Source organism: Chiloscyllium plagiosum, unplaced genomic scaffold (genome assembly GCF_037043375.1).
Source record: "Chiloscyllium plagiosum isolate Xiang-an unplaced genomic scaffold, Cpla_swu_hap1 HiC_scaffold_5, whole genome shotgun sequence".
NCBI lineage: Eukaryota > Metazoa > Chordata > Chondrichthyes > Orectolobiformes > Hemiscylliidae > Chiloscyllium > Chiloscyllium plagiosum.
The window spans coordinates 8,967,240-8,984,131 of record NW_028270143.1 but is presented as its reverse complement, the minus strand read 5'-3'; the positions used below and the strand labels follow the sequence as shown (position 1 = coordinate 8,984,131).

The 16,892-nt window shown below is 36.4% G+C and overlaps 1 protein-coding gene across 5 annotated transcripts in view; it reads right to left on the bottom strand.

Annotated features, from left to right (window-relative positions):
* Window positions 1-16,892, bottom strand: part of skap2 (src kinase associated phosphoprotein 2) — a 277,534-nt gene that overhangs the window by 38,769 nt on the left and 221,873 nt on the right. For 4 of the 5 annotated variants that reach the window (XM_043689567.2, XM_043689565.2, XM_043689566.2 and 1 more), the window contains exons 10-11: window positions 15,441-15,524; window positions 6,995-7,125 (exon numbers count right to left, since the gene is read on the bottom strand). In XM_043689567.2, the coding sequence (XP_043545502.1) occupies window positions 6,995-7,125; window positions 15,441-15,524 (215 nt within the window). Of the gene's footprint in view, window positions 1-1,821; window positions 2,100-6,994; window positions 7,126-15,440; window positions 15,525-16,892 lie in introns of those variants that run through there. The other variant, XM_043689568.2, reaches the window with a different exon arrangement.

Below are 16,892 nucleotides of genomic sequence, written 5' to 3'. Positions count from 1 at the left end.
CAAAATCTACATTTTCTTGCTAAACATCAACAGATTTGGCATGTGACATTTGTAAATGTTTGGGTCTGAAACTTATTTGAATTTAGGTACATTTCAGAAATTCCCAACCAAATATTACTTTCTTATGTCCAGGAAAGAAACAGCTTGGTTCTTTATCTAAACTTCTGCAGACCAACTGATCTGGTTTCTGGAAGAAGCTAACTCTGTTGATAGACACAGCAATACAACTTACAAATCTTGCTTAGTTATATACTTAAAGGGTATTTTTCACAATGATATTCATGTGGCATGTCACAGAAGTATCACATTATTGGGTTGTTAGTAAAAATGAGGCTTACGGGATGAAAGGGACAGAGGCACTAAGATTACAAAATTAGCTAAGGGACAGAAACAGAGAAATAGCAGTAAACCATACCATTGTAAGGTTGGCTCCATTCAAAAATCAGAGGTGGATTATTATGACCACAGCGTTTTCAGTTATGTGCTAATCACTAGAATATAGGTAAATTTAGCATATTTTTGAACTTCTCAGATGATAAAATATGCAAATGAGTTAAGCAATGAGAAGGATCATGAGGAGCATGGATAGGGTGAACATTCAGGTCTTTTCCCCAGGGAAGGGCAGTCCAAAAGTAGAGGACATAGGTTTAAAGGTGCAAGGGGAAAGATTTAAAAGGGACCTACGAGACAACATTTTCAAGCAGAGAATGGTGCATGTATGGAGTGAATTGCCAGAGGAAGTGGTGGAGGCTGGTACAATTATAACACTTAAAAGGTATCTGGATGAGTATATGAAGAGGAAGGGTTTAAGAGGGATATAGGCTAAATGCCAGCCAATGGGACTAGGATAATTTAGGATATCTGGTTGGCATGGACAAGTTGGACTAAAGGGTCTGTTTCTCTGCTGTACATCTCTATAATTCAAAGATTCTATGACAGTATTAAATGTAAAAGATTCTAGACAATGTAGACTGACCAGTAAAACTGGCAGACACATGGTGCTTGAAATATAATTCAAAAATATGATGTGGCATATTTCGATAGGAAGAATAAGAGCGACATGAACCACATTTATGGCTCAGTTTCAAGAGGGTTCAGAAATAAATTGAGAAGGCTGTTAAAAGGTAAACACCATCCTTGGTTTTATTAACAAAGGAACAGAGCACAAAAGCATACTGATGATAAATCTTTATAAAACACTGGTACTGGTGAAGTACCTTCAGGGACACTAGTGTTCAACTCTCACCACAACGCTTGAGGATAAGTTGCTGGAGAATGCCCAGAGAGATTTATTTGAATAGGAGCAGTGACTAGGGTATAATTTATGTTGTGCTAGCAGAAATGTTGAGGCTGCTCCCCTCCACCAGTAAAGGTTAAGAGGAGATTTTATAGAGGTGTCCAAAATTGTGAAGTTCTTTGAATTGGGAAAAAAAAGTTATCTCCAGTGATGGAAGTGCCAATGACCGGAGGATATAGATTTATGGTCTTGTTAAAAGAAACAAATACAATATAAAGAAGAAAAAAAAAATACCTGTGCTTTGTTGGCATATGAATGTATTAGCTGCAAGAGTGTTGGAAGCAGATTCACTAATACTTTTCAAAAGAGAGTTGAAGCAACTATTACAGGGCAATGGGGAAGGAGCAGGGAGTATACTTTTAAAATATTTGTTCACGGCATGTGGACATTGCTGTCTAGGCTAGCTTTCACTACTCATCTCCCAGTGCCCTGCAGAAGGTAGTGAGGAGCTGCCTTTTTAAACTATGATGCAGAGGTGCCGGTGTTGGACTGGAGAGGACAAAATTAAAAATCACAACACCAGGTTATAGTCCAACAGGTTTATTTAAAAGTAGAAGTTTTCGGAGTGCTGCTCCTTCATTAGGTAAGAGGCAAGTAGTTCCAGGATGTTGATCCAGTAACAAAGGAGGGCATGCTACATTTCCAAGTCAGGATAGTGCACAACTTAGAGGGAAACTTGCAGGTGCCACACATTGCTCTCACCATGCAGTGTTGGTGAAGGGAATGAATGTTCAAGAGGCATCCAACTGGCCAGCTTTAAATTGTCAATGAATCTGATTCAAAAATGATTAACTTCACCATGCTGAAAGACAATATTTGTTTTCCGTCACTTATATAATTGGAAATATTACAACCACAATGGGTGATTAACCCATTGGTTATTTACAGATTTTGTTTTACATTTGGCACTCTCAAATATGATCACATGATTACTATAACCACTGATCATACATTCTCATTTAAGTAAAAATGTGAATTCATATGGGCACCTAAGAATGGTCACATTCTTAGAATACCATATGAGATTTAAAATTCATGGAATTGAATTTGAAATGCAGCCACTGTTGTTATGAAGGCATACATGGCAAACTTAGAAAATCCAAAATCTGACAAACAGCATTAATAACGACCAGTTATTCTGCTTTATGTTGAGTGAAGGGGGAATGCAAACAATGACATCAAAAGATATCCCTGGTTCTCTCTCTTTGGCACAATTCATCTATTAAGAAAGTGCACGTGGCCTCCACCTAATGTCTCTTCTGAAAGGCAATTTATTGAATAATATAGCTCTCCTCCAATTCAGAGAGCACCTAGATGATTTGCTTAAATTCAGGGTAAATTCACCTTATCAATGAACTCTTCCACTATCACAATTTTTAGTCAGCAAAACAAAGCAGAGATTTTCATAGACGTAAAAACCATATACAAAATATAGTGCTTTGGACAAAAAAAACCCTGACATTGATACAACTGAATTTCACATTTCTCTACTTTAGGACAGAAATTTTATTGTAAATTAGATGAAAAAGATTAGATTTAATAAATTATGTACTGTATTTTTAGTTCATTCTCAAATACCTGAACTCAGTGAAAGGAACAAGACTAATTAAGTCCTCAGATTCACCACAATATGCATAAGCAAAATATAGGACACAAAAATGTAACAAATAACTACACTAATGCAATTTTATTCCTGACAGTTTATTTTCAAAACGTTCCTACAACATTTAGATTTTTAAACTGTAGCCAGTCAAATATTAATGAGAAATACAAAGAGTGATATTAAGCTTTTTTTTATTCCCTGTAGAAAACATTAATGACACAGCTGGTTATATGTGCACCAGGTGGCGCAAATCACAAAGTCTGATATTATTGTGATTCACAGCCTTTGTTTTGTTTGAATATTGATTGGTTTTGCAAAAGTAAATTAAATGATAAGTGCAGTGAGAAGCAAATAGTACAGATATTTCTAAATGAGTGAACTGTTTGCAGACTTGTTTCATAGATGAAATGCCCAGTGGCTAATAATTCAGCTGTTCTGAAGAGAATCATGACAGAATTCTTTCCAACTGCAACAAACTAGGCTAAATGTCAGTTATTAGTGAAGACTCATAGGTTGGACTTACAAACATTTGTAGATAAGAATTAATCAAACTATGTTATGAACAGTTTGCTGTTAAAGTCAGTTGTACTTTGATTCAATCTTAATTTGATATTGAAAATACCTTTGGAAAGATAAAATTCAATATTTTGGGATTGAAGAGTAAGTGCCAAATTCTCTACTTGCTCAGTCTCAAGAATCAGCAGTACACCTCACGGATACATTACAAAATCAGTTCTATAACCAATTGTTATTGACCAGTTAAACTTTGCGCTTGGCTCGGCACTTCGCAAAATGACATCTTCAGATAAAATTCACAGAGTGCAACATTAGAACAGTAGCATCATTTGCAGACTTATCACCTTGAGTTTTCCAATTTCAAGTTTTTCTATATTTTGGGCTTTGTATTGGAAACAAAACTACTAGACTTATTTGGCAAAACAAACCAAGCAGTAGATTTAAAAAAATGTAACCAAGAGGTATATGCTTATTCCATCTGTAATTTGCAAGTCAAGAGATTGGATGATGGAGGAGACACTGGGATGTGAGAAGGAGAAATAATTCAAAGAATCCATCTTCAATGGCTTGTGTCTTGTGGCTGACTGCAACCTGTATAATGGCTGTTGCAACTGGCCATCAACATCTGCTCCATCATTTTGGAACTGCACCTCTACCTTACAAATAGCTCCTGTGCCTTCAGTTCTGTACCATCCTTGCAGAAGGTGGACTTGTGCAAGACTCTCATGACAAAGAAAATGGCATTGCCTCTACCCATGGGGGGGAATTGCATGAAGCTTGCAAGTTTGGTAATAGCACATTAGTAATTCATCTTCAATTTACCAACTGGACCACTAGCCACACCCCCTCTCGAGTCTACTGGAAATTGCTATCAACCAGGACATATGCTTAACATACATATATTTAATTCCACAACATTTTTGTGAGGCTCATACCCATATATCACAACATGCAGTCAACCTCTCAACTATGACATAATTGTGACACAAACATATTGTCCATCGCTGACATATACTATTTCTTGTAGGACAAGTCTAAACAACTGAAGGCTGAAGGAACTAACTGGAAGGGAGATGCACACCTCAACATGCTAACTCTGCCAGAAAAGAAGGTGAAGGCCATTACTGGTACAGCCAACCCCAGGCAGAAATCATTTAAAATGGATTCGTTGGACATTTCTTTTTCTCACGTCCAGTTCCTCCTCATTCCCTCATACTTTTTGACTTGCAAGCTGCAGGTGACATAGCATATACTTGTTAGCTTCTTCAACCTCACCTTTTTGGCACAAAAGTATTGCTAGTCCAACTTCTTTTCAGATATACAAGACGTGTAACCTAGCCAGGTAATGGAAGAACAGCAAGAAGAGACTGATGATAAAACAAACAATAGCACTGCACTTATCTTAGAGGCTAGATAGTAGCTGAACCTGCATGTAGTAAGAGGCTGCAGCCATGGCTTGCCAGATGGTGAGGTTGTGCACATGTTCTGTTGAAGAGGATGAGGGTTTCAGTAGCTAAGCTGCAGCTGAATGGAGTGATGGTTAAACACAACAAAATGTCTGATGCATTAGGAAGTCTGCCAGAAAGACTTCACTTAATGTTAGGAAAAACAGAAGTGTCCAGCAGTAAGTGGGCACAGGTGCTTTTAACAAAATCTGGAGTCCATCCTTTCAAACATAGTACTGGTGGTCAAAACAATTAATGCACTTGTGGAGCCAATCAGCATTTGATGGTCAATGTCTTTGCTTCTATTACAAAACAAGCACTCATGCTCAAATCTTAGTCTGAGCTTGAATGGCAGCTTATCGTGAATGGTCAGCTTGCTGCCATCAAACTCAAGACTATTGGCATCATAGCCAGTGTTCAAAGAGGCTTTCAAGAATTCACAGCAGGCCTGAAATCAGTTATTTAATGAACTGTTCAGATAGCTGACAGGACTGAAAATGGATACATGGAGATATAACCTGCTTCCTTCAGAGGAAGACAACATTTACATCTCATCAGTGCCACTCTGAAATCGCTGTTGTCTGCCAGCCAACTTAGAAATCCAACTCCACAACCACACAGATATTGTGCAGATTGAAGTTGGATCTTCTAGGCCCAGAGCTGCTGATTGTGGTCACCTTCACTGAAACTGAACAATCCTCCACTCGGCATGCTGCAGGCAGTAAAGCAGTACTGCTTAGGACAACTAGGATAGATAACGAAACATGGAAGATTGACATTAAGGGTATGCGCATGTGCATTAGTTTACATGTGAATACAGTATACATTTTATATATAAATTTCTTATGGCTTTAATTTTTTATTTACATTTGTTGCCAAGTAACCAGCCTTTAACTTGTTGTGGTAGCTGGAATGAAGCAGGTTTAACAGACTGCCACAGGATAAAGGGATTACGATTGCTGCCAGGATACTGGGCACTGATTTGAGTGATGCACTATCATAATACACCACCTCAAGGAACAATATCACATTCAGTTCTGTTATGTGACAGAGTTGGCATGCCACACTTGCAAAAGCCAAGTGCCTGCAGGGGAGGTGTTCGTGTAGTGATTACGTCACTAGACCAGCAATCCAGAACTTCAAGTTCATGATCTGGGGACATGGATTCAAATCCTATCATGATGCAATTTGAATTCAGTTTTTAAAAAAATCTGGAATTAAAAGCAAGTCTAATAGCGGCCGTCTAACCACTTCATTATTGTAAAAACAGACATCTTTCACTAATGTCTTTTAGGGGAGGAAATCTGTTGTCCTTACCCGATCTTGGCTATCTGTGATTCTGCACACCCAGAAATGTTGTTGACTCTCAAATGGCCTCTAAGAAATAAATGCTGGTATACCATTTCTAATGAGCAATTCTTTTTAAAACGGCATCAGCCACTACAGGGAAACCTGCAACCCAAGCAATCCCTTCTGTAAACCCTGTAAGCTTCTCTCTTGTAATAGAGAATAAATAAAGTTAGATCTCTTTGAATTGAGCATCATAAACCTAATGTTTCAGTGGACACCAAATTACAAGATGCCTCTGAGTGCAGCTTGAATGGAAATAAGCACACACAAATATCGACAGCTTCATTATCTGAACAGCTGCAAATGAACACTGATCATGAACAAACATTCCAATTTCCAACATTGTAATAGAGGAAAAGTCACTGATGAAGCTGCTGAAAATGTTTGGGCCAAGGACAAATCCCTAAGGAACTCCTGTAGAGATATCCTAGGACTGAGATGATTGGCTTCCAACAACCAAGGCCATATTTCTTTGTGCTAGGTATGACTCCAAACATTGAAGAGTTTTTTTTTCTGATTTCCTGTGATTCTGAACTGATGCTCTAATTGAATATTGTAATATCAAAATAGTTTTTTAAAATAAAAATTCATTGTTACCACTTAAATGTTTTTCTTTGTAAACTGCAGTGTAGTAAAGAACAAATATGAATGCATCTAAAAGTATACATCAGTGCTCATATAAATTCAAGAATAAATTACCACTATTTCCAATTAATAACCTTGTGGTTTAACATTTTCAAATCAGTGATTAATAGTGCTTTTAATCCAAGAAAATAAGCTTACCTTGTTAAGAATATAAATGACATCACCACGTTTAAAAGACAGTTCATCAGACTGATCTCCTGAGCAATCCCACAATCCTTGGTAGTAATTGGCGTAGTCAGTGGCTTTGTCTTTTTCAGTTTTTTTAATAGCTAAACAAAATGTCATTATTAATTCAAAACTCCAGTAGCAAAGGATTAAAATTACAGTTTAGTCACTTTTACATTTGACTGAGACAGTGCTTTGGAATACAAAACCACAGAATAAAAATAGTTGGAAATAAATGGGAGGAGAAAGCTTAAATGTATTAAAGAGATGGTCAGCCTATCAAAAAGTTTCTTTTGTAGAGAAAACCTTAATTTTAGGTGAATTGGCCATACTAAATTGCCCATAGTGTTAGGTAAGGGGTAAATGTAGGGGTATGGGTGGGTTGCGCTTCGGCGGGTCGGTGTGGACGTGTTGGGCCGAAGGGCCTGTTTCCACACTGTAATGTAATGTAATCCAATCTAATCTAATCTTTACTTTGAATATGATGTTCATATTGTCTAGATAACAGCTGCTACACTTTTTATATATCATAATCTATTTACATGAATATATAACTGACCCAGAATTCATTGCAATGGGAATACTGGCAGTGATTGCCATAAGTTGGACCAATGCATTATACTTACCTTTCGTTTTCATCCCTGACTTGAATATTCCAAAGCACACACCTAGTTAGTCTCCGACATTCTATCCTTGACCATCTTAAGGTCATCCAAAATTCTGTTGTGTCCTAACCCAAAAGAAATTCCATTCAGCCTTCACCCATGTATTCGTTAACCTATGCTAACTCCTGATGAAGCAACATCTCAATTTTAAAATCCCCCTTCTTTTCGGTTATCCCCTCTAGTCCCATAGCCTTTGAGATACTCATACTATTAAATATCCCCAATTTTAATCACTCAAAGGGCAAACCTTTAGCTACCTAGACCATAGAGTCTATGATTCTCTCCCTGAACCACCATGCCTCCAGCTACAATTTTCGATCATTTCTCCTCATTGTTCCTAGTCTATCTTGGTTCCCATTTTAATAAGTACCTGAGAAATTCATCAGGATGTTTTATGAAAAGTGATATTGAAATACAAATTGGAGTTGTGATCCCTCATTCTCCAGAGACATATTTATGCCACAACTTATTGAGAAAATAATTTTGTATCTCAAGTATTATGACAGGTTGGAATGGAACTAACAATATAATATGCATATCTAAGGGACCAACACAGAACACACGTATGCAATCTATTAAAGTAGGGATGGGTCACAATCTATTGGCAGAACTACATCTATATATCAATGAGATATTTTGTTGAAGCTTTTCATCTTACTCTCAACATTCACAAAAATACCAATTATTTATATTGTATGAGGGAAGAGTGCTCATTGGTTGGAAACTGGACTCTAATTGATAGAATTCTATCTAATTGATATAATGATGATCTGTGGTTAACTACCTGGCAGTGGCACAACCATATCTACAACCTATTCTGAAAGTATTGTGCACATTTCAATAGCTGTGACAAATTCCAGAGTAGTACAGACCATTCAAACTATTCTGAAGCAATCAACAACATTCTAACGTTTAAAAAGCCACAACATAGTTAATATATCATTTCACCCTATTTCTCAAAGGTACAGGGACCTTTGAAATAAAGTAGGATCTGAATCAAGATCCACGTCTTTACCTAAAGCTAATCAGTTCTTTATTGGGCCACACCCTGCTCAACAGAATAGATTCACTACATTGTGGAAACAAGCCCTTCGGCCCAACAATATCCAAGAATTTTGGATGACCTTAAGATGGTCAAGGAATATTCTCTCCGAAGAATAACCCACCCAGACTCATTTCCCTCTGACTAATGCACCTAAAACTACGGGAAATTAATTTAGCAAGGCCAATCCACCTGACCTGGACTGTGGGAGGAAACTGGAGCACTTGGAGGAAACCCACGCAGACACGGGGAGAATGTGCAAACTCCACACAGACAGTCGCCCAAGGCTGGAATCGAACCCAGGTTCCTGGCCCTGTGAGGCTGCAGTGCTAACCACTGAGCCATTTGGGAAATTGTGTTTACAAACAAGCGGAAAAATATTGCTGCTGTCAATCTCCAGCTGTAGAGGTAATAAGCTCTATTTTTAAATACTGTTTTTGATATTATTTATATTTGGCAAAGGTTAATCTCTATTTAATTATTTAGTAACCCACTTCACTAAATGATTTTATTAAAATATTGATTATTAATGTGATACATGCTCATGCTGAAAGAATGCATGGAGACCTAAAGCTCAGTTTGACAATAACGTTGTCTTAAGACATCAAATTCAATCTCAATATTCATTTCTCTCAAATTCACGGACATAGTTTTGTGGTTCTTAAACTAACCTGTAATTTGACGATGGATAACTTTTTAACAAAAGCATTTTTTATTTTTTATTTATAGATTAACAAACAGAAGCCCAACAATTGAAAGTTTTAATATTTCTAGTAATAGGTTATTTTGCAATATTCTATGCTCATGAGGTCATGAACTTTCTAGATTACACTATAACCCCGTTAAGCAAACATTAATTCTGGGGCTGTGTTTGATTAACTTTGGCAGTTTATCTCACAACCTACAATGTGATCTCGATAAAGCAGGTCAATTTGGTTGCTTAATTGTGATGCATGTCACAACTATACATTTAAGCAGATTATTTGTGCATATCTCAAAAATTTGTAAAATTGTTTCATATCACATGACCTCAGTATTGTTTTGCCTCTCATTATGGGACAAGAAAACTGGTATCAGAGAATGGAGAACAATTTACAATTCAATTAATCAAGCAAAATAAATCTTATTTTCACATGTACTCCATTAGTCCCAACATAGTTCAAGGGTTTATCTTAATATCTTTTCATCATGACAAAGTAAAGAACTCATGGCTAAACTTTAATAGGCATTTATTTTGAAAAAGGTTATGTTCACTCTCATGTACTTTCCATGAGGTAAAACTTATTTTATGCATTCTTTAAAATAAATGTTAAATACCCAATTTATAGATTTTTAAAAAGAAAGTAGCGTTAATAGTAATAAAACCAGTTTCTCCTTGTTTACATCTCGCTGCAACTCAGTACGGAGTATTCCAAGTCCTGTTGTAAATCTAGATTACTTCTGAAGTTAGCTGATCAAGTTGCACAAAGTGGACTAATTTATCCAAACATCTGTTCAAATTAAAAATTTGCTGCTACCTAGCTAATTTGAAAAAATCAATCCCCTAATAAATCAGTGAGGTACAAATAATCTAAAATGAGCTGAAGTACCAGCTTTGAAGAGTTTGCCATTGCAAATTGATATTATCTAAATGTTATGGATATCAAATTCTGTCTCACTTCAATTTAGTGATTGTGTATACTAAATATTAATGGAAATATGGTGTCTGAACAGTTGAATATGTAATAAGGCTAGCTAATATTCTGGTGTAAGTTAACTAATCATTTGGTACTCATTGAATAAACACATATACGCTTAAAGAAAAAATTATTTTAGTTTAAAAATAATCTAAAAGGAATAATCTAAAATAATTTAAAATTTTCTTTAAGACATTCAGAAAAAAATTTTTTAAAAAAAGTTAAAAGTCTTACTTCTACACGGTAACTAGTTTTTAAACTTTTAGCCCATAGAAATGTGTAGAAATAAAGCCACAGAGATTCAGGACTGTCTCCAGTGCTGTACCATTAATTCTATATGATCAAAAAAAGCATTTTAAACAGGATTCAAAATATGGGATATGCTGGTTTATTATCTTTCATATTTCTTCCTTTATTCATGTCTAATTAACATGGCTACATTTTTCACCTGCCCTTTCTAAAATAAGTTTTTCCCAAAAACAAAATGAATTTTAACAATTGTCTTATTTTTCTTCCTTGTCACTCTCTTGTGTATTTTGAACGTTGGCTCATATTGTAAAGGCACGAATAAAAATGGGTTTTGGAAAGATAGGATAAATTGTCTTCTTGCTGCCCAATTTCTCTTCTTTTACGTTCTTCCAGGCAACTCCATTTCACTATTGTTTTATGCTCTAGCCCAACATGAATTTATAATCCATTGTGTTTTCATTATAAAAATACTAGTTTTACAGGTGTATGTAAGGATAGATCTGGCTCAAATATGCAATTAAGTTCATATTTGATACACGAAAATATAAATCATCAGAAAAGGTTTTTTAAATGACTATTCCTAGTGTGCATGACTGCAGGTCATGACCAAAGGCTCAGAAGGGCAAAGCCAACAGTGTTATCAGTGAGTCCACGTGAAGAACAATAACAATTAGAGAACATCAGTCATAGCAATTACATTATTGCAGGTTTCTGAGAGCTCATGTGTAGAATCAGTGCAAGTTCTTGTGACTATTTCACGAACACATTCCAGCACTTTCCAGGGGAGGTGATGGCCTAGTGGCACTATCACTGGGTTGTTAATCCAGAGACCTAGTTAACATTCCCGGAACCTGGATTTAAATCACACAATTGCAGATAGTGAAATCTGAATTCAATAAAAAGCTGCAATTAAAGATGACCGTAAAGCCACTATTGATTGTTTGAAAAATCCATCAGGTTCACTAATGTCCTTTAGGGAAGGAAACTTCCGTCCTTACCTGATCTGGCCTACACATGACTTCAGAACCACAGCAATGTGGTTGGCTCTTAACTGCCGTCTCAGTAATTAGGGATGTGTAACAAATGTTGACTTAGCCAGCGAGGTCCTGATTCCATGAATGAATAAAAAGAAGTTGGGGAAGTCTCTGTCAGCTGAAGTCCCTGACAGTCGGAAGATTACTGGGTATCAGACCAGTGCTGGCCTGAGATGTCATGGGTCTACGCAGAACATTGCACAGATGATGGAGGGAGTCCATTCCACATATTGATTTCCAAGAACTTCTTTTCATCACCCTTAACTTGAATTCACATTTCCTCATGGACCACTACCTGCAGCCACCACCTAATCCCTCACCAAAACGTTGGGTGGTGAAATTTGGTGGAGGGTGAATTCAGGAGAGGGGGTAATGGTAAAAAGGAATCAGATGTTACATCGTCATGTATGATCAATTTAGTTGCAAGGGTATGAGCAAGTTGCAAGACCAAAAGCCTAAGGAAAAGGGGAAAATATAAAATTCCATTAAAAATTCTCCAACGTTCAAGCTTGCTCTTTCTTTTGCACCTCTACATTCAAAACAATAAAATTGGGAAAGCTTCCTCAATGGATGACAGTAATAACGTTTTTTTTTAAAGTGGTAACTTTCACTCATTAATCAAAAATGACCAACATTTAAAATGCGAGAGATTTGGTACAAGTAGGCAGTATTGATGAAGTGTAATCCACGATAACTAGAAATATTTTATTTGCACTTTAAAACTTCAAATAGTTTATGTAGACAATCGCTTCCTCTCTGTAAGGCTAAGTCGGACTGAAAATATCTGACATTCTTCAGCAAGGTCAGAAGTTCATATTAAAGGATGCTCAGCAAGAAAGAAATACCCTTGTCTACTTTCTGATCTGCATAGCAACTGAACTTCTAGGGTTACATAGTTAACTAGTTAGATAAGGGCAAAGGTCATTAGTGAACAACAGCATCATCTCAATTGTTTATATCAAGTACTATGTCAACATTTAGAGAATTTCAGAGAATTTCATTGTTACCATACAGCAAAACAATAGGAATAAAGTTTTAAAAAACCTCTCAAACAAACCAAGACAAGTAACCATTCGCTGCGTTTTCTGGTTATCCTCAAATATTGTCATTAGATGACCCACTGACCACTTCCTTTATGTGAAGCTTGTGTGTAATCCAAAGTCTAACAGTAACTTGCTTCTAACTTCCTCTGTGGGCTATCCTCAAAGTGAGTTCTGTTTCCTCTCCATATGCCATAATAGGAAAGGATCTGAAAAGTAACTTCCTGTGCATATACTGCCTGTCCACCCATTCTTTGTTTGGCAGCACTAAAGCAATGATATATTTGGTGTAAATGATGAGGAAGATAACCCTGACTGCATTTCCTTGCAGGACACATTACAGATACAATTGCAAAGCCTCATTTAATTGTGGGGAGGTGTACGTTTCTAATAAGCAGATTTACCCTACACTGTGTGTCTTGGAGTTGTCGTAGCAAATTCAATGTCCTTGAGTTCATGATGTAGTATGTTTTCACCCCTACTAGAAATTAAATGCAACTGTGCAAGGTCACACTTATATGATCCAATGGAACTATAGTAGTTGGTCTTGAGTTAATAATTATATCAGAGGCATTTATGCAAAACTTCTCCCGATCCAGGTACGTTCTGTTCTGATTTTTAATTCGGTGTGTCACCAGCATTTCATATTTAAGCAGTCTTCATTTGCTTTTTACACTAATCACATGCAATGAAGATATGCATGGCCAACATTTAACTGGGCTGCAGATCAATTAGCAGTCTTAAGTTTATCTGATTTTTATCAAAGCAGACAGAGCAGTGGGTCGATCATAAGAGCCTGTGTCATGTTGACCTTTTCAGAGACATCTACATTGCTGGTCCCCAGGGTAACTCTAGGGCCCATGTCAGCCTCTGAATGACAGAAGTCTGTTTCACTAAACCACAAAGTATACACAGATGTCTATATCAGAATCCTAAAGGTGTGACAGCAACTGTGTATTATGTCTATAAGCTGTCCTGTCATGGTGACACTTCCCCAATGATGATTTGCTAATTTATTCACCTAAATCTCTTTTGCACAGAAATAAAGGTAATTGAGTCATTACAAAGTAATTCAGGCACAACTAAATTGGCTTATTTTATAAATCCTTCTCAAGTGGCCCCCACATACACTAATCAATACATATGAGCTTTGCTCCTGCCACATAAGTACATAAAATTGGATAAAAAGCCAGACTAGTTCCTCAACTTCCCATAGGGGTTGCTGTAGAAAGTGATGATTGGAAGAGAGATAATCACATTTAAGAGAAATTTTGCCTACCATGCACGGAGGCTCTGTGGTACTGATACATTTTAGAAGGGGGGGAGGGGGGGGAGTGGAATGCGATACAGATTGGCTTGTAGTTTGAGTCTATACACTATGTGATTCTCTAAATGTTTGCCCAATTATGAATCCCCAATTTACATTTTATCAATAAAATATTTTTAAACGTTGGTCATATGGGGGGGGGGGGAGGGGAAATCGAAAGCTTTAAAATACCAAATTTATATTCTTCTGCACCAATCAAATGGTCATTGAGTAATTCTCAAATGCTTGAATTAACTAATCAGTGAATACCATCAAATACAACACATCAAAAAACTTGGAAATTAGAAAAATGCACATCTTAAAAAATTTTTGGAGACAGTTTTTAAATGAAAGGAACTTACCTACTATTGAACCATTTGAAGAATAATCAGCACAAACCTCCCAGCAAAAACCCAACACTCTTATCTCACATGAATATGTATTTCTCCTTTTAAAAATGTAAACTTCCAAAACAATTACATTAAAATATTTTAAAAAGTAGTAAATTGGGTGGGCAAATACTTTATCTGAAAGAACTACTGCACTTTTAGGAAACACACTCAAAGAGGAAAATGAACACATACCAATGGTGTAACACACTATACTACAACTGGTGTAATGACAAAACTAGAGAGGTTGAGCAAGATTCCAAGTGCTACTGTACCAAGATATTAGTAACCAGCCAGGGAAATAGAAGGGAATTAGCAATCAGAATTTCTATTCCGAAACATTATACAGTGACATAAAAATAGAAAATGCTGAAAAAGTCAAGCTGCTCTGCAGAAAGAGACAAAAACAATTAAGGTTTCAATGATCTTTCATCACAATCTGAAACATCAACCTTAAATGTTAGCTGTTCCTTTCTCCACAAATGCTGCCTTATCTGAATATTTTCAGCATTTTCTGTTTGCATTTCTGATTTTAAGCATTTGTACTGTACAGCTACCACTGTGGAAACAGCAACTGTGCAGTCATCAGGTGATGACATATTTGACTGCATGTTCTCCCCAGTTGAACAGCTTGATGTCACTGTATGCACTGAAACACGATGCATGAGAGAACCATAGAAGAGAATGAAATAAGTTAATTCTTGATGTCAAGGCAACAAGCATCTATCCTAGGTAGCTAGTTTTTACAAATGTATATAATTCAATTGTTCATGGGGTAAAGTGAGTATTTGAGGGAAAATGATGCTCAATCTCAAACAAAGTAATCCAGTGACTCAAATGTTAGGAAAACTGCCTTGCTCCAAGTGGAATTGCATTAATTTTATTCCAATGTGGTTACTCCACTACTTGCCTGACAAAATAAACAAGGAAAACTTAAGCCACCTGGAACACGTTCTAGCAATTAATGGTAGAAATATCTTCACCTTTGCCTATTCAAAAATCATTTCAATCACTGTACCTGTTTTACTCCCACCACTCTGTTGCTGCTTCTTTTCAGTTTCATCAAATCGTGATAGAGGTTGTTGGAAATCATTCTCTTCTTCTGTGTATGTGTGGGGGAAGGGGATGGGTGGTGAAGAGAAAAATAAATAACTATCATAAATACTGTATAATTTATGTACATGAAAAAAATCACTCAGAGGAACCCGATTATCCACCATTGTGGAGGAGACCCTCCTGCTTAAAAGTGGCTGTTAATTGAATCAATGCTTGATGCTGATGAAATACCCAATCAAAAACAAAGCAGCAGCTCAGTATAAGTTGAAACAAGCTCAGTAAAAAGGAAATCTAACCCAGTTTGAATGACTCATAACATGACCTCATCTGAAGAGCACAGTATAAGTGTATTATTCCAAATGGAAAAGAATACACTATAGTACAAAACGGGGACTAATGTGATTAAAAATGCACATTCAGAAGATATTAGCCCAGTAGTTGAAAATTACAATACAACCTAAAATCTTAATTCCTGCCCATCTGATTTGCAGCTAATCTTGTGAGCAAGATGTAGTCTACACTATATCAAAAATTAATATTTAAATACAGGAAAATAAGTTTATCCAGTAATTTAGAACAAAATGAACATTTACTGTGAATTGCGAAAAACTGAAACATATAAAAGTTATTGCATCAACACATTTCTTTCTGTATATTCAGTAAATCTCTGTATTTATGTCCCCCATATGTACGTCTTCACTATCATCTTGATTTGCTCCATTGATTGACCAAAAAAAAAGGTCGGCACAGTGGCTCAGTAGTTAGCAGGTACCTGGGTTCGATTCTAGCTTTGGGTGACTGTCTGTGTGGAGTTTGCACATGCTCCATGTTTATGTAGGTTTCCTCCGGGTGCCCTGGTTTCCTCCCACAATCCAAAGATGTGCAGGTTAGGTGAACTGACCATGCTAAATTGCCCTTAGTGTTCAGGGATGTGTAGGTTAAGTGCATTAGTCAAGGGTAAATGTAGAGTTATTGGGTAGGGGAATGAGTATGGGTGGATTACTCTTTGGAGGGTCGGTGTGGACTTGTTGGGCTGAAGGGCCTGTAGGGATTCTATGATTTTAGAAACAAACCACAGTAGACTAAAATTATTTGCTGTAAAATAATAATGACTATAAAGGATGAAGTTAATTTTAAATAATTCTGTATTCACAACAGTTAGTGATATTGAGAGGATTTTTGAAAATATTTTCACAATTGAATTTTCAAAACTCGCCTGTCGTTTTAAATAAACGCTTCGGCATAGGTTGAAAAGTAGAAAAATGATAAGCGTTTTGAAAATATAAACTGACTATAAATTAACAACTTCAAAGCAATTGCAGAACCTTTACCTCAAAATAATGTTTGTTATATATCAGTAATGTTATGTATTTTTGGATCCAATAGATAACTTACTGATTTTTCATTATTTGTG